At 41.4% G+C, this 18,175-nt stretch overlaps 1 protein-coding gene across 3 annotated transcripts in view; it reads left to right on the forward strand.

The window, feature by feature from the left end:
- The window catches only part of LOC123986398 (rho guanine nucleotide exchange factor TIAM1-like), a 45,795-nt gene that overhangs the window by 21,146 nt on the left and 6,474 nt on the right, over positions 1-18,175 (forward strand). For 2 of the 3 annotated variants that reach the window (XM_046074634.1, XM_046074635.1), the window contains exons 4-23: positions 691-1,144; positions 1,555-1,727; positions 1,973-2,197; positions 3,071-3,256; positions 4,713-4,859; positions 5,000-5,077; positions 5,514-5,684; positions 5,936-6,040; positions 6,510-6,591; positions 6,862-6,948; positions 7,688-7,900; positions 8,449-8,546; positions 13,994-14,179; positions 15,548-15,616; positions 15,900-16,025; positions 16,146-16,254; positions 17,141-17,320; positions 17,442-17,560; positions 17,642-17,750; positions 17,921-17,979. In XM_046074634.1, the coding sequence (XP_045930590.1) occupies positions 691-1,144; positions 1,555-1,727; positions 1,973-2,197; positions 3,071-3,256; positions 4,713-4,859; positions 5,000-5,077; positions 5,514-5,684; positions 5,936-6,040; positions 6,510-6,591; positions 6,862-6,948; positions 7,688-7,900; positions 8,449-8,546; positions 13,994-14,179; positions 15,548-15,616; positions 15,900-16,025; positions 16,146-16,254; positions 17,141-17,320; positions 17,442-17,560; positions 17,642-17,750; positions 17,921-17,979 (2,976 nt within the window). The remainder of the gene's footprint in view (positions 1-690; positions 1,145-1,554; positions 1,728-1,972; positions 2,198-3,070; positions 3,257-4,712; positions 4,860-4,999; positions 5,078-5,513; positions 5,685-5,935; positions 6,041-6,509; positions 6,592-6,861; positions 6,949-7,687; positions 7,901-8,448; positions 8,547-13,993; positions 14,180-15,547; positions 15,617-15,899; positions 16,026-16,145; positions 16,255-17,140; positions 17,321-17,441; positions 17,561-17,641; positions 17,751-17,920; positions 17,980-18,175) is intronic. The other variant, XM_046074636.1, reaches the window with a different exon arrangement.

Genomic DNA, 18,175 nt, shown 5'->3' on the forward strand with positions numbered 1-18,175 from the left:
ACCCCCCCCCCCCCCCCCCCCCATTCACCTCACAGATAAGCTGCTAAAACAGATTAAGTATGAAAACAAAGCTTATGTCAGGGAAGCGATGTGTCGTTTCCTGATGAAACTGTTCTTTTTCTTGGGAGAGGAGACTGTGATGACGGGAGGGGCATGCAGAGTTTAAAGTCATTCACGGTTTGAAATGCCTCGGCCTTTTGTTATGATAATGAGGGGAGGCCTGTGGAAGAGTGTAACAGTAAAATGTGTATGGTGGCCCTGTCACTGTGGGGTAGCCCTAGTGAATGGAGCTCTGAAGCACATGATTGGGTCATGTGACCAGATGGAGATACCAAGCTCAGTGTAACCCCCTTCATCTCCCAGGAGCCTTAGGCCATGTGGGTAGGAGAGGGCAGACCCTGCAGTGCCACAAGGAGGGCAAGCTGTACTAAAAGAATAGCAGACGTTTTGCTGAGAGTAATTGATTTAGAGCAGAACCTCACGATTTAGCAAACCATGGACTCCTGTAAGGCCTTTTTAGTCACAGTTTTTGCAACATAATTGCTTTAGAAGGATGGCTCTCTCCTGTATCTACAGAGACAGCTTAGTTGTCAGTCAGGGTAGGAATTGTTGACTGGCTTCCTTGTTAGTGATGAAGAAAATGTGGATGCCATACCATCTCACCTGTCTTGTGCTTCTGCCATGACGCAGGATGTCACAGCCGGGGAGGGCAGCGAGTATGAGGACAGTGGCATCGACGGGGTGACAGCAGAGGCAGAGCACCAGTCCCGACGCTACAAGACCATGTCAGCCTCCTTCTCCGTGTGCTCTACGGCCGGCAGGAGTATGTTTGCTGGCAGTGACAGCGGCAGCAGTGGCGGTGGGGCCAGTGAGTGTGTACAGGGCGTATATGAGAACTTTCGACAGGAACTGGAGATGAGCTCCTGCCAGACAGAGAGCTTGGAGGAGGCAGGGTCTGCCCTGAGTGACGAGCAGAGCATTATGAGCTCCGCCTACCAGTCTGATCCATTGCTCAGCGTCGCCCAGGGGATGGTGCGCAAAGCTGGCAGGCTTGCCGTCAAAAACTTCCTTGTACACAAGAAGAACAAGAAAGTGGAGTCTGCCACGAGGCGAAAGTGGAAGAGTTACTGGGTTTCCCTGAAAGGTTTGTCATGCCCTTGAATTGTCAATAACATTTATACTTTATTCTATAATGTCAGTATCTATACAACTCAGGATACTTTTGATGTGCAGAAATACTTATTCTAACTTCAACCAAGCTCAGTAAATAAAGCTTTAATTCAAGCATGAGGCAAACCTTGTTATCAAATTTTATGCCACTTGACCGGGCTTTAAATCAAATCATAACTCTAATGATCATGATGCCTTTTCTCACTGATAAGTAAGCCATGCTGCACTTCTTAATGTTGGCCACTGGAGAGCAGAATAAAATAGCTTGAGCAAATCTAGATTTAAAAAAAAAAAATCATCAGCATCATCATGATTCTTTCTGATTCTTGACTGAGGCCAGCAAGCATCTGTGCTGTCAAGTAATGGATTGCTTTGGTTTTCCAGGTTGCACTCTGTTCTTCTATGAGACTGATGGCCGTTCAGGGATTGACAACAACAGTGTTCCCAAGCATGCCATCTGGGTAGAGAACAGTATTGTCCAGGCTGTACCAGAGCATCCCAAAAAGGACTTTGTGTTCTGTCTCAGTAACTCCCTAGGAGATGCTTTTCTGTTTCAGGTAAGAGAATGCTTAAATGTCATCTGATCTGTGAATAAGTGCATATTCTCCCATAGGCAAGCATTACTTTGACCTATATGTACTGTGTTTTCTTTCCTTTGATGCTCTTTTAAAGCCTGACTTGCCATTATTACTATTATCAGTGAATCGACACAGGAGAAGCAAATAAAGAGCTTTTTATTTTGAATGTCAAGGAGCTGGTTTGTTGTTTAATCTCTGACCTTTTGCTGTCTGTCTCCACACAGACCTGCAGCCAGACAGAGCTGGAAAACTGGATCACGGCCATTCACTCAGCATGTGCCACTGCCGTCGCTCGCCAGCACCACAGAGAGGACACGGTGCGCCTGCTTCGCGCCGAGATCAAGAAGCTGGAGCAGAAGATAGACATGGACGAGAAGATGAAGAAAATGGGAGACATGCAGCTGTCTGCTGTTACTGACACCAAGAAGAGGAAGACAATCCTGGATCAAGTAGGTTTTATTCTTTGTCACCATTGATGTGGTGTCTTTCACAGAATTTGAGGGAGTATCCTGACTGGAAGAATCTGGAAACTTTATTGGATCTTTGAGAAAGTCAAGGAATACAAAACACGTCTCAGGAGTTTAGGAGTGATTTATTTTGTTGCAATCTTGTTAATGTAGGTTACATTTCAAGAACCATGAGATGGCAAGAGAAGCAGGGAGGGAAGTGAGGTGATTAAGAAACATATCTCAGTGATTTCTCAGTGACACCTATCGGCAACCAGATTGCTTTTCTTTGTCTTTTTTTTTTAACATGGTATGCAGCTGGCACCAGTTGATAGCCTGCCATTCTCTCAATTAATTGCAAAGCTCATATTGTCTTTAATAGGTCTGTTTACAGAGAAGGGAGATCAAATGGCCTTTGTTTGGTCAGTTAGGCAGTGACTGGTTGGAGCGGTTCTGTTTGGCAGTGTCAGGTTTCACATTGTGCAGAGCTGAATGAATATAGGCCTGCTCCTTAGAAAGCTGAAGCGCTCCCAGCCTCTATGTGCCAGTGGAATGTGCAGTATTGTTTCTTTCTCGTCTATGGGCTACTTGGCAGTGATACAGAGCCCTCCGCCATGGCACTGGCTGCCTCTTCCAAACACCAGTGCAGGACCGTGACTGTGAGGGGACGGCCCAGTGAATAATCACAATGTCCTGCTCTACTGCCCCAGTAAACATCAAACCATTAGGAACAGGTTGGCAAAGCAGAAAAAAGAGAACCTGGTAACAGAGCTTCTGAGGGAGGGAGAAGATGCTCCATCTTAGTCTGAATTTTACAAACGAGAGTCTTGATGAACAATTAACTGGATGTGTTATTATTTCCCTCTCATTCTGCAGATCTTCCTGTGGGAGCAGAACCTGGAGCAGTTTCACATGGATCTATTCCGCTTCAGGTGCTACCTGGCCAGCCTGCAGGGAGGAGAGCTGCCCAACCCCAAACGCCTCCTGGCCTTTGCCTCTCGCCCCACCAAGCTGGCAATGGGCCGACTGGGTATATTCTCTGTGTCTTCCTTTCACGCACTGGTAAATATCACCTCTTTTGTTTCTTCATGTTTATTTAATACCCTTATTTAATCTGGTTTTATGAAGCATTGTCATGAAATGCTTATATATCACATTGACATTTTTATGCATTTAGCTAGAGCCTTCCCAAATGTGACTTGAAATTAGTAAATATTTGAGGGACCAATGTCTTGCTCAAGTATACATATAGTAGTCAGCAACACAAGCTGTAACTGCTGCTGGGATCAAACCTGTAAACTTTCAGTTGTGGGTTGATCTCCTTAAATAGTAGTATCCCAAATACTGCCCTTATATTTATAAGTGCCTTAGATTGTAAGAAGACCAAATCTCCCTCAAAATACATATTGTAATCACTGAGTACACCTGGTGACTCTCCTGGCAGGGCGATTGATTCCAGAAACTTAAATGCGTAGTGTCAAACCATGTTTTTCCACGATGACTGCTATTTTGGAGCCTGGGTCTCATACAGGGCACCCATTTGGGAGGTGTTTGTTCAGATTTGGCCTCCCACTGCTGCACTGAGGTTATGTACTCCACAGCTAAAAGCACTGGTAGTAGTTTATTTGATTTTTAGAGACGCGTTTACAGATCAGTGAGGTACTTTTACTTCCTTCACCACCAACGCAGTGCTGTGGAGCAGGTGGGTGTTTTGAGCTGCAATATAGTAGGGTGGGATATCTAACAAAGAACACTTTGTAACCACTCTCTACTCCTGTTTTTTTATCTTCACTGCTATTTCACTCCTCTGTAATTTGTTTAGCTCTACTTCCATTAATGCCTGTATCAGCACTATGTCCAAAAAGGGCTGAGAAAAGTTGACAGAACAAAAAAAGACAGAGCGAGTGCCTGGGTTAAGTTTAGTGCATGCTTGCTCCTACATGTACAGTGCTTTTTAATGCCTTATTCAGCATTTTTAAAGACATCTTACTCTTGCTTCTTCACAAATGAGTACCCTAGAAATGTCAATTTGTATAAAAGGCTGCATGTGCACAGGTGTGTGAAAGACATGACATCTCTATATCATATGTTAACTATCACACAGAGACCCATGTGACCCCCTTTTACTCATTTTATTTAGCAAGATAAATTGGTTAAGAACAAGTTCTAATTTCCAGCAATTGTTTGGTAAAAAGCTTCTTGATTAGCATTTCTTTTTTTCGGTTTTCAAATATGCCTATAATTTTTTGTCATGTGCTGATATTTTTAATAATATACTATTACTTTATTTCTTTCGACCACTGTCTATTCCTTGTGTGCTCCAAAAGTTGTTTCTTTATTGGCTCGTTTATCATGCCCCCACCCCCCAGATTGGGCTCTTATGTTATTTAGAACATGCTGTATAAAAGAATTTATGGTTGCCATACACAAATGTGATGTGACATGAGGTCAAACTGATTGTTGTCTACTGTCTCATTTGGTATGTTTGAGCCCTGACTCAGTTGTTATGTTTTTGCAGGTGGCAGCTCGCACAGAGACCGGAGTGAGACGGCGTACACAGGCCATGTCTCGTTCCTGCAGCAAGCGCAAGAGCAGGTTCTCCTCTCTCTGGGGTCTGGACACTACCTCAAAGAAAAAAACAAAAGCCCATCCCAGTATCAACCAGGTCTGCAAGATTTTACAGTTTTAAAGCAATCAATAGAACTGCCTTGGCAACACAAAGATTTCTTTTTAGCCTTTACCTAAAGCATTTATCCTCCACAGTTCTGCTTAAGTTATGACCACTTGACCTTCTCTTTGTCCCAGCAGGTCTTTGCTGATGGTGAAGAGCCAGTGAAAAAGCCTGTAGATGGCATATATGTTGATCCTGCCAAGGAACACACAGTAAGGAGGAATCATTCAGTTTGCTCAAACTTGACAGTGAAGTGTAGCTCTAACATGAGTGGGAACTTTCTCAACTAAATCTTAAGCCAGCACTGATGTCAATAAAATATTAACCCTTTATGTATCCTGAGTAAACAACAGGGCAAAGAGAAGCTCAAAGGTTACATCTATAACTGCTATTTAGGCACATTAGAGGTTGTACTTTTTTATTCATTCAAGCAAATGTACAGTAACGTACTATAGTCCTTGAAAACTGTATTGCAACTGCTCTGTGGGTGTACTGATGGTAGCCATTTAGTACTGGTGAGAGAATTTACTTTGGGGAATGATTTAAAACTGTGAACCACAAAGTGAAATTATCATGTTTAAATCAAACTTTGTAGTAAAATGCATTGTAAAAATTAGTATGTACTAAAGTAGATGACTCTGTTCAAAGAAAAGTGAGGATGGAACTGTGAAAAGCCTTCCACGGCCCAGCACGGAAAGTGACATCTGGGTCCCTGACCACCTCACCCCCTCCTGGGTGTGTCTGCCAAATGACCAGCCAGTGCTAACCATCATCCAGCCAGGGGAGTCTGCACTGTGTGTTCTGGAAACCATCTGCAAGGTAACAGCGCCCAGCCTCAAATGACCTGACCCACGGTTCACATTTAACTCCAGTGATGTTTGCATGACAATGATGTAAAGCTACTTGGAAACGCATGCAGACCCCTTTAGGAAATGAAAGCCACTGCCTGGCATCTACATAAAATGAAAAATGAGACTTGATCAATCGATCTGTCACTGATAAATGACTGCTGCTGTCAACTTTATGGTACCAAACAACCAATCATCTGTCGTTTTGCTCCCATCCCACAGGCTCACCAGCTCGATCCAACTAAGCTCTACTTGCGACTCAAATTCCTTATCGAAAACCAAGTGCAATTCTATATTCCCAAACCAGAAGAGGATGTTTGCGACTTGGTATGTAACTACCTTCTTAAACGTAATCTTATCCCTCCTTCTCCTTCAGACTTTTCAACATTGTAAAGATCCAAAACAATATTTAAGGAAACACTAGTAATGGCATTGAAACAATGCGAGTAATCTCAAATGGATTGAACCAAAGATCATAAGAACATCCTGAATTATTAATAGGTTTTGTGTTTTTATACTTTCGATTTCACGTTTTCTCCAGAGAACTAACTGCATCGAAACATAAATCTATTCATGGAGAGCCTTAATAAACAATATCTGTAGGAACTTTTGTATTAATATCATGTAATCATGACATGTCCTAGACTATCCTGCATAAAGACTCGGTTAGAGCTGCTTTGTCTACAATACAGAAAATGAAGTGTCTCTTTCTGTGCTGTCAGTAACCCACCCACCAGAATATGAATAAAGTAGGCCGTTGTTTCTTTATATAATGACTTCTTTTTGTTCTTCACAGCTTTACAAAGAAATTGAGCTCTGCTCCAAAATAACGAAAGTAATCCAGTTTGACAGAGATGAATCCTGCATGATTGGTTACGGTAGGAACCATTTAAATGATCCAATGTAGTTTCTTTTAGATTCACAATTATGATTTTTGTTTTCAGTTAAGATGCTGTAATGAAGTCATTGTCAAAGATTTCATATGTGGTGCTGTTGTTTTGAGCTTAATAATTGCTTTGCTTTGACCTATACATGACCTGTGTTTTTTTTCCTCATTTGTAATGCACAAATCCCTCTGTGTTTTATATAAGAGTCCCCCTTCTCTCTCTCCTTGTCTCACCTCTCTGCCTCTCCTTTTCCTCCTCCAGGTTTCTCCATTTCTGTTGTGGAGGAGGACGGAGTACAGCAGCTTTACATCACTGATGTGAAGGCCGGCGGATTAGCCTTCGCCAAAGGTTCATTTATCCTTCATTTCCATTAAATGAACTGATGAGTTACAGCTAGAGAAACAAGTAAAATAATCTGTGCATTAGTTGTTTTCCTGTTCTTTTACATGTTTTCAAAACATAGCATTTTTCTCACATCGAGGTCAAACATTTTTACTGCTTCTCTATAGAAATACATTAGCAACTGTTTTTCAATAGGCAGGGAAGGTTTCAGAGAACACAGCAGTTCTCAAGGGCGTTGATTACTATAATCATAACCACACTGCCTCTCACTGGCCTTTGTGAAGGACGACGCAGAATACAACACCTCACCACAGCTACTTCACATTGGTATCCCTGCTACGAAGTTAGCCTGCAGGGTTGAGTGTTGTCAAAGTATCATGCTGGAGTTGGTCATAGTGCAGATGGAGCACATGCAGTGATGCACTGCTGCAGAAAGTGAGAGGTGGACTGTCTCAGCAGCTGACACTTCACAGGGTATAGAGAATTGGGTCATGCTTGTGGGTCTGAAAGGCAAAGAAAGACAATGAATCTGACTGCTACTAATGGTTTCCTATGTATTTACAATAATATCATCTCGTCATCTTAATTAAGAGTTAAATGATCAGTTAATCAATGCTGAAAATGAGACTGTCATTACCACCTCATATTTGTGAAAGCAGATGCTGTTTTTTTGTGGGGTTTTTTTTGCATGGAGGCGTGGCAGGCAGTGAATTGAATCAAAGCTGGTGGTGTTTCTACTTTGCAGGTCTAAATGCAGGGGATGAAATTCTTCAGCTCAACGGAAAAGACTCTCACAGTCTCAACTTCTCAGATATGAAGGCGGCTTTCGCTCAAGCCTCGCTGGCTTTGACAGTCAACACCCTGCCTTCTGTGGAACGACGTCAGCTCTGCTACCTGCCGCCACGCCGCTCGGATGCAGAGGAAGATCTCTACACTGACATTTTCTCCCAGAGTCAAGGTGAGAAGCACCATCAAATACAGCCTCACATGCAAATCCAGTCGATTTTAATATCTGTTTTCCTTATTAATTCAAGCAAAATTAAACTACTTGGTACATTCACAGGTCTAATTAGCAGAGGTTAATCAAAAGTTTAACTTCAAAACTCATCAGTACTACATAATGTGAGCATCAATTGCTGACAGTATGGTCATATCTACAACAGCTGGCCTGTAATCACTTTATACCAAAGGATAACAAATCGACCAGCAATGTAAATGCAAAATGTTCTTTTCTTGCTAGCAGAAAATATTTCTCGCGATTGTCCTTGGTGTAGCCAGTTTCATCTGTGCAAACATAGTAAATCTACAGGGCCTTAATTAGGGAGGAAAGGTGCTCTCAGCAGTGTCTCGCAGCCCCACTTTGTGGATTAGTTTGAGGTTGGCCTGTTTTACATTAATAAAAATTACAAAGTAAGGACAGTGTTTCTCATGTACTTTACAGTGCTTGTGAATATTTATTTAAAAAACATACTGTACAGTGTTTCAGTACTGTTTTGTTTGTTGCAGAGGAGATCCTGGACGATGGGGTTGGGCTGTTGCTTGAGAGCTCAGGAGACAGCTTGGAAGACGACTCTGAGATCTTCAGTCAGTTTGAGTCCAGAAAGGTAAGAGCCCCATCTGATTATTCATTTGTAGAGCATCCCTACAGAAAACATCTGACAGCACATCTTTGAAATTATGTGCTTGTTTCCTGTCCTTGTCCTTCACAGCAACACCCTCAGCTCTGTGTTACTATGAAAAGAGTACTTCAAAACCGTTTGCTTCACCACTGTTTGAGGCACCATCTGTTACTGGCTCATTTTACCTTTCTTATTTAGGAAAGCAGAACATTGTCTGTATTGATATTATCCAAGGTGTTAACCCCATACTTCTGTACATCAGGTTTCTCTTAATATCTCATTAATATATGCCTACATTGCTGAATGAAATGTCTTATGCTTTAGAAACTTGAGGCAATGTATTCTCTTTGAAGGGAATCTTAAAGACCCATCCATCACTTTGCTGTTACATTCAAATTGCTTATTTATGCATAGTGATTAGGATCAGGTAATGATTGGATGTGTATTCATTTTAACTCTTACTTTACATTCAGATACATAACAAACGAAATCTGCATAGTATTTGCAAAACAAGTAAATAAGAAAACAAGCCAAACACATTTGGCTATTTTGCCATTGACGTGCTTTGGTTAACAAGATGACTAATTCTTATGCAGAGAAAAAAAGTGAGCCTCAGAGTAAAACAACATTTGAAATGTTCTTTTTTCTGCAACAAGCTGACCTCAAATTGATAATAGTATCGATATGAGCAAATAAGGATATGGATTTAGGACATGGACAAAAAAAGGAAAACGATATGTGGAGTATTTCCTCTTCGTAGTGGTTAAGGTGGTGTTTTGTCCTGTTGTGCCTTTTTCAACTTTTTCTTTTTAATGTTAACTGACCCTCCTCTCTCTTTGAGGCTAGATGTCTGAAGAGAAATCATTGAGTTACAGGCTTCCTTTGTGATATTGAATGTATTTGAAGTTTTCCAAAGACAGAGTGCAGCCTCTTACACTGATTGAAAGTACAGAGATGAGTGAAGACTTAAGTCTTTGTATCCGAAATGCAGTAATGATGACTGAATTGTTCCACAAGCTCACTAATAACAGAACAAAATCATACAAATATTTGCACATTGAACCGCTTTTTGGCTGTGCGTGACAGGTGCCCCCCTTGGGAACACCATGATTCCTTGAACTTCTTGTTGCAACAAATGTTCCTACAGTGAAAACGTGCATGAACACCAACAAGCTGGGAGTTTTGTTTCCAAAAACTATATAATAAATGACCGATGATCTATAATCTAACCCCTGCAGAAATTTTAAAACTTTGGAAGAGACAAACCTCTGGCACTAAAAGGCAAAAATTGTCTGTAATCATAGATGCTCATTAACTGATATTAACTGGGATGCTAATTTTAAAATAAACAGCTGACTCCTTAGTGTCTTTTAGTATAACCAGCAGTACTCAAAAACAAGTTCAAGGCTAGTTAAATGCATCACCGTTAAACTTTTTCAATGGGGCTGGTCAAATGTATAAAGTGGAGAGCTAGCCTGACTAGCAATTTGCTGTGGTAGCGACTTGTCGATCACAAGGTAGCCACGCCCTAAAGCATAACTTGCTTTATCATTTATTTTATTTACAAAACGAACATCGTGCTGTATTGGAGACTTGAAACTAGCAATTGAGACCATAAACTCATTAGAAAGTGTTTACTGAGGTAATAAATCAGGTGACAAGTAGGGTCGTTTTGTCATTAAATCCAATGCAATTTGACTTCTTTTTGCAGCCAGTGGAGTCACCCCCTGGTGGCCATTAGAAAATATGCAGGTTTAAGGCACTTCCGCACTGGCTTCACTTTTCAGACCCTGGAGGTTGCTGCTTGTCTGGAATGCAGCACTTACTACCTTGTTGTAAAAAAGCTATTTGCAATATAGCCTCCATTACTCTATTTCACTTGTTCTGGGGTATTTAGATGGTCAGACTGGTTAGTTGTCAGGCTTTACTGGTAGACATTCTGAGCAAGGTCTTTTTCCCAGACTCACCATTTGTTACGGACGTTCACTATCTACAGTGAAAATGTCATCATAGAGGAAGTAATGATACCATATTGTTCACAGACTGTAGGCTCAATAGACAAGCATGCAGTGCATTTGCAAGACATTTTGTGTTTTGAACAACAGTCAATAGATTGTAAGTTTCTATATACTACCATTTGTCACTGTGGACATACAAATCTGTGCCCCTTTGTCGGGGTGTTAAATTACTAACTAGGGGAATATGACACACCAGGAAAGTAAGTCATGAGACTCATTTTTAAGTCCTAGTCCAGTCAACTCAGAATGGAGGACCTCTAAATACATGATAATATCTGCAGGGAACTTTTCACTTATTCATCTGAACAAGGGTGTTTATGGGCTCAGGAACTTATCACAGGAACTTATACCTCATTTGATTTGTTACTTATTATTAAATACATTTTCGCATTTCTAAACATTTCCCCTGCAAAATCTCCCACACCAGTTGCTCTTTTTTTCACCCTTCTTTGCAGCCTGCATTTCTGCAGCTCCCCTGTCCCCCTCCCCCCCCCCCCTCCCCCCATTCCTGAAATCCTGCTTTTATATTCTGCTGTGGTGTGGCTCACCCAGCCAATCCTTCTCTACCGCAACCTTGAGGAGGAGACTCCTTCCCTCCTGCTCCTTTGCTCACTCCCCAGTCTGGAATATTATCAAGACTCATTTACAATGCTGCTGGAGTTGGCCAGATCTTCACACTCATACTGTGTGTGTGAGTTTACCCAGCCTGTAGAGGAGAGAGAGAGAGGAGAAGAGAGAGAACAGCAGAATATCAGTGACATAACTATAGCAGACTCTGAAGGCGAAGAAAAGGGGAGTTGGAAGGCTGCAAGCGCTGGTGGGCGGAGGAGGAGGCTGAGCAGCTTCACTCATCCTTCATCACAAGCACCACAGCACCTTCTCCTCTTTTTTTTTTTTTTTCTTTTTTTTTCTTTTTTTTTAAACAGAGGGAAGACAAAAGGGCTGAGAAATGTGTTGGAGAGGCGCAGTGTAGACTTGCCTCTTTCCAAAGCCTGGAGTCTCTTTCCTCCTGGCACTTTAACTGACACTGACTGTCCACCTGCACCTGGCTATGTCCGTCCTGAAGTGGAGCAAGCAGAGCAAGCGCTCCTCAGACTCCATCTGTGACATGCTTCATCTGGTGAGATTCCTTCCTTGCATCCCTTTTTCTTTACCTGGCTAGCTCTTGCTACTGCTGCGATAGATGGCGAGCTGTTGTGGTCTTATTTCAGTGAGAGTAAAACACCTTTCCTTCTCAGCGGTTGTTTCTCACCTCCTCCTGGCTGCTACAGACAGACAACAGGAAGCTGTGAGTCACCGTTGTGTCGCAGAGTTGCCCCATAATCAGTGTAGTGCTCCACGGGATGCCAAAATAAAACACTGCATGTAGAAGCTGACTCTCTACAAATCTGACAACTTAGACTTAACATGAGTTTGATAAACTACAGACTGTTTGTTGCAGTGACTCTGTGAATGTTAGAGTTTTATTCTCTTGGCAGCTTGAGCTGTGATCTCTGGTTTATTTTATTTTCGGAGAGCAGATGTGCACTCTTCCCCCTACTCAATCATCGGTTATTGCACACTTTGAAACTGTTTTTAATCTATATTTCATCCGCTAGGGGAAATGCTCTTCTCTGGCATCTCACAGCTGTACACATGAAAAAATCTTATCTACATATTGTTCGCTTCATGTGATATTGAAGGTTTTTCCATCCCGCATCCTCTTTTCTCTCTGCCATGTCATGACTGTTCATGCACCCGAAGCTGTCATGGTGTTAATTAGCCTAGATTGTGATTGTGAAGATTATGACTGGACTGTGACTGTCTGGTTGGGCTCAGTAAAACTGGCTGATCTCAGTTGACTAATTGGGCAGGAAAGAATCTGTTTTATTCATTATTTTCCCTTTTATTTGCATTGAATTTGCATTTTGGGGGGTTGCAAAATAGGGTGTGTGCAGTTGAGTTTATTTGTTTTTATAACTTGAACTTCCATTTGTAGTTGAATATACAGTACCACATCAGTAAAGTAATGCAGGAATGAACACAGACAGACAGGATATACTGAGGAAAACTGTTATGTCTTCTAACAAGACATATTTTTATGGATGCCTGATTATATTGGGAACATTGCCAAGAGAGACAAATGGCTGTCGTGCCTCACATACGGATGTATCTGTTTGATTACATAACAGTGTTGATAACCATTGTTACCATTTGCAAAGCTGCATGAGAAGATGCGTGACTGTCATTGGATAACACTATGTTCTTCCTTTTTTCTGTACGTATATTGCTTTTATATTTCAATTTCCATCATATTTTAGTGAATAATCTAGTAACGAATCGACCTGTCATCTAGCCAAAAAAAAGTATATTTTAGTTAAATGAACAATGGAATTTTGTATATGTACTTTTTATGCAAAGTAATATAAATTTGCAAAGTTTTGATGTCCTCATATGTGCGGACTAGTAGCTCAGATCTTAATTAGCTCAGATCTTAATTAAGATTGTGTTTATCTGAGATTGATAACATTCAAACTTCTGCAGTTGTGTGGAGGCTATATTATTATTTCCCAGAGGAGCTTGTCAGTTTGTCAGGATAAATTGCTTGTCTGGACTATAGAAATCCTTTCAAACAGAGAACCCTCAGCTCTCTGTTGTGCACTCAGTGGTGTTAATATCTGAGAGTGGTTGGTTATGTGGCCATAACCGTTTGTTCTCTGCAACTTTCTTAGTCAATTTTTATGTATCATCTACTTTAAAATAAGTCCTGTAAAGTGTTTGATCTAGTAAATTCTTTCTTCATAAAATTAAATATGGGTTTAATGGGTATGATAGAGTCTCTGTGCTTTCTGTTTGTATTGATGATGCCATTTTGCTGTAAAATGCCATTTTGTTGTTATGGCTGGTGAGGCTGTAGCCTGTTGGGAACAAAGTAACTGTATTAGTTCAGGCATGTAGGCTGTTGCTGAGTGGGGTCTATTTTTGTCCAAAATTATAGTCTAATGCACATGAAGGCTGGTCTCCACGGTAACGCATACCATATGAGGACAGGCACTGTTGTGTGTATATTTTGATTCTGTGAAAGAGATTAATCATTACACCACCGACCAGTCAGTAGGAGGAAAACACTAGGGAAAAGAGGGATTTGAGTGAAGGAGAGGGAGGCGGAGAGTCATTGTTATGACAGACTGAAAATAGACCAAATTAGTGCAAATGATTTTTTTTTTTTTTTGAGCGGCGCCTCTGCCTCTTTCCAGGCTCACTCTCTGCACAGTCATGAATCTGTGTACATCAGTAGGTGGAAAGTAACACCTGCAAGTAAATATCTGACGTGCTGCTTGTGGTGGTTGATCAATATTTGGATTTTACTTCCCTTGCTTTCAAGTTGGAGTTGCATAATTTATCATCACACTTCTTTCCCTCTTCAATTTGCAGAGTACTGAGCAAGTCGCTGCTTTCTGCCGCAGTCTCCATGACATGAATCCCTCGGAGTGTGTGTCCTCTTCGCCTAGCCCGGACTCGCCTTTCCCTCCTCCTGCAACTCCCCGACTGCTCTCTGATGCCGACAAGCTCCGCAAAGTCATTTGTGAACTTGTGGAGACCGAACGCACCTATGTCAAAGTCAGTATCACTCATCATACTTACAAGGGACAGATGGGGTTTTTTTGTGTGTGTGTGTGTGTGTGTGTGTGTGTGTGTGTGTGTGTGTTCCACCTGTCCATCGATCTGTGTTTCTGTCTGCCTCGGGTCATGTTAGCCCTACACATTACCTATTCCACATGACCAATCCATATTTATCTGTGTCCCAGGAGAAATGAGGGGGACACAGCTGCGCCCTTGCCTGGATATTGCCTAATCTTTTTCTGCCCAGTATAAATGTGGCTCCATGGAATAATTAGGTTATAGAGGGTATATAATGGGATAATGTCAATGCTATCTAAAATGTTATACCTCAATACAAGGGGCACATATATGTATTATAGAAATCCCATTGTGCTTGATGAATGGTGTATTGTACAATTTTTAAAGGGGATAGTTTGATTTTGGTGGCTATTTGTCCTAATAACCCTCTGTCAAAGTGACATTGCATTTGATTGTCGGTCTGTACAGTTAGCAGTAGTGGGACTTGGCAGTTCAATTGCTAATGTTATATAGGAGTAGACAAAATAATGGAAACACTAAATGAAGAGGGACCGTAACTATCAACTACTGGTAAATCACTGCTACTTACTTAAGACTTGAACATGGTTACATTATCTTGTCCCACCTCTTTCTGTTTCTCTCTCCCTGTATCTGTCTGCTCTCTTGACCTTTTGTCAGCAGTATGTTTTATAAAGTCAGACTAACATGATACCAAATGACATCTGCACTGGTGTGTTCACTGTTGCTTTATTTGGTGTATCCTGTGTCGGTATCTTCTCAAGAGTGTGTGTGTGTGTGTGTGTGTGTCTCGCGCTCTCTCTGTGTTTCTCTGCAAAGTGCTAAAATGGGTCGGCAAATAAACTCTGGTGCTGACAATGTTTTTGTATGTGGCTGTGACAATATTCTGTTACTGGCTGTGCACAACATACGTGTAAATCTGACTGGCACAGAATTGGATATGTGAGACTGATCAGCCTGGTCAAAGCGGATCATTCTGAAAACCGGCTGACTCCAGTCGGCCAGATGATAAATGTAAATTACAGTGCAATGTGTTTGTTAGGCCCGGCCATCCTCCTTTTTAATATAGGCTTTCTACAGTTCAGTTTAGGAAATTGTTGCCAAAGTCTTTTATTAAACTGGGTTTCCATATAGCTCCTATTCCCTTTTTAAAGTGCATGCAGAAAGCTCCTCTGTCTTTGATCTTGGAGGGTCATTGAAATGGGAGGGACTCTTGAGACTATCCCTGCACCTTTTTATCATATGTTTTTGTTGTGAAGAATATATAATGAATTTCATGTAATGGCCTTGGCAAACCTTAAGGAAACACTATTCACTCTTGTCTTGCAGGATCTAAATTGCCTCATCGGGAGATATTTAACCCCACTGCAGAAAGAGACCTTCCTCACTCAGGAAGAGGTATGTCGAATGTTCCCTGTGAGCATTTGAGGGGTAGTTGGATTTTAAATGCCAACATGCCAATTGTTGAAATGTTCTAAGAAAAGTGGGTTACATAATCATGTGGAGAGTAGCTGTGTACAAGGACAAGAGGTGTGGATGATGAGAAGGGGGGGTTATGTTTTCAGCATTTTATATGCTAGTAACTAGTATTTGATGCACCATATTATGAGAGAAATTTTACAGAATTCTGTAAAATAAGGAGAAATTGTTTTGACTTTGCTCAAATGCCTTTTTCCTCCAGCTGGACATACTGTTTGGAAACTTGCCAGAAATGGTGGAGTTCCAAGTTGAGTTTCTCAAGACTCTGGAAGATGGGACCAGACTTGTTCCAGATCTAGAGAAGCTGGAGAGAGTGGATCAGTTTAAGGTATACCCGCTCTTTGTAAAACATACACCTTTTTAAGAGATGACTAGCAACAACCATTTAAAACACCCACAAAGTCTTTAATAACTACTGGTTGTCTAACTTCTCTTCCCTTTTTTACAGAAAATCCTCTTCTCCCTGGGAGGCTCTTTCCTGTACTATGCAGACCGTTTTAAAATCTACAGTGCTTTCTGCGCCAGCCACACAAAAGTCCCTAAGGTCCTCGTAAAGGGTAAGTAAATGTGCTCTTAGGTCGACATTCCTCCTTGGCACAAAGGAGAGGATGTATTTATCCATCAACCATCTGCCATATCCTGCAAGGCTCCATAAATCAGCTCTGCGGAGTTGTCAGCCAGACAGTTGTCCATTTGACCTCTGCATACATTGAAGCTATTGGCTCCCAGGGCTAAAAAGCCCTGCAACATTGTATGAGAGAGAGACTTTGAACTTTTACTAAAATATTTAGATTTTTTTGCAAACTGCTTTGGCAACAATATTGAAATGAAAAATTCATGCCAAATATGCCCACTGAACTGAGAGAGAGAGGTGTGTGTGTGTGTGTGTGTGTGTGTGTGTGTGTATATATGAAGTGTTCTCTTGCTAGTACACCCACTCCCTTTAACACTTGAGTGGATGGCTTTGTTTGCTACATACAATGAGTCAACTAGTTGTTGGCCATACTGAGTTTGGTGAGGTGTTATTTGGATAAAGCTGTTTTTTTAAATCAGTAAACACATTATTTCCGCCCACTTGTGGCTGCCTGCTTAGATAAAACATTGGTCAACAAAAAGCATGAAACAGTCCAGTCCTTTTGACTTGGCTGTAGGTCATTTCTAATACAAGACAAAGTAAAACAAACACTAACTGGGTCTGAGTTTGCACAAGATGAACATGTTTATATCAGAGTTACCCAGTTAATATCAACAATATAAGTTAATCCAGTTTCAAATAAACAGTAAAGGCTACTACTGTCAATTACAGACCATAAACAAACTTACTTGTGTTGTATACACTAAAAATTGGTACTCATTAGTGGTTTACTCATCAGGAAAGTACAAAAAAAATGCACGAGATACCAGGGAACTGTTGCAATAAGTGTTCTTTATCGGTCATTCCAGCCAAAACCGATCCCAATTTTAAGGCCTTCCTGGATGAGCGCAACCCCAAGCAGCAGCACTCTTCCACCCTGGAGTCCTACCTGATCAAACCGATCCAGAGGGTGCTGAAGTATCCCCTTCTGCTGAAGGAGCTCTACTCACTCACAGACCCAGACAGTGAGGAACACTACCACCTGGATGGTAAGACTCGGTCACAAGGCTGACTGAGAAGATGAAATCATTTTGACAGGGGGGAACACAGGTGATTGCATACAGTCATAACAATTAAACGCTAAGCACGTTCTCTTCTGCTCGTCTGCAGTTGCCATGAAAGCCATGAACAAAGTTGCAAGCCACATCAATGAGATGCAGAAGATCCATGAGGAGTTTGGAGCAGTGTTCGATCAGCTCATCACGGAACAAAGTGGTGAAAAGAAAGAGGTAGGTTTGACAAAAGTGGCTTGGCTCTGTTCTATCAATTAACAAGTACATGTGGGATGACTATTTTGTTGCTTCTGCCAGGTTGCTGATCTGTCCATGGGTGACCTGCTACTCCACACCAGTGTGACCTGGATCAACCCTCCTGCCTCCTTAGGAAAATGGAAGAAAGATCCCCAGATGGCTACATTTGGTATGTCAGGGAGTTTCCTACATGATTATGTTTTCAGTATGACAGAATATGATTGTCATGTTTATTTCCTCCTTTTATTAAATAAACACTATTGTTCCCTGCAAAATTACATTTTGATTTGACAAGTCACCTTAGGTTTCAGTGATAACTGATGTGCCATTGTTTTTTAGTGTTCAAAACAGCAGTGGTCTTTGTATGCAAGGATGGATCCAAGCAGAAAAAGAAAATGGTACGTTTTCACACAAACAAGAAGTCATCAGCAACACCAAAGCCCATTTAAAATTTGACTTATTTTGTTACAGCATTGTAAATTCATGTGCCATGGGCCTTAAAGCTGATTAGAACTGGATGAATCTCATTTCACGAGTGTGCAATGCAAATACAATGTGCACACCCTCATTCCCTCACTCACCTCAACCTACACA

The sequence above is a fragment of the Micropterus dolomieu genome, linkage group LG17 (genome assembly GCF_021292245.1).
Source record: "Micropterus dolomieu isolate WLL.071019.BEF.003 ecotype Adirondacks linkage group LG17, ASM2129224v1, whole genome shotgun sequence".
Lineage (NCBI taxonomy): Eukaryota > Metazoa > Chordata > Actinopteri > Centrarchiformes > Centrarchidae > Micropterus > Micropterus dolomieu.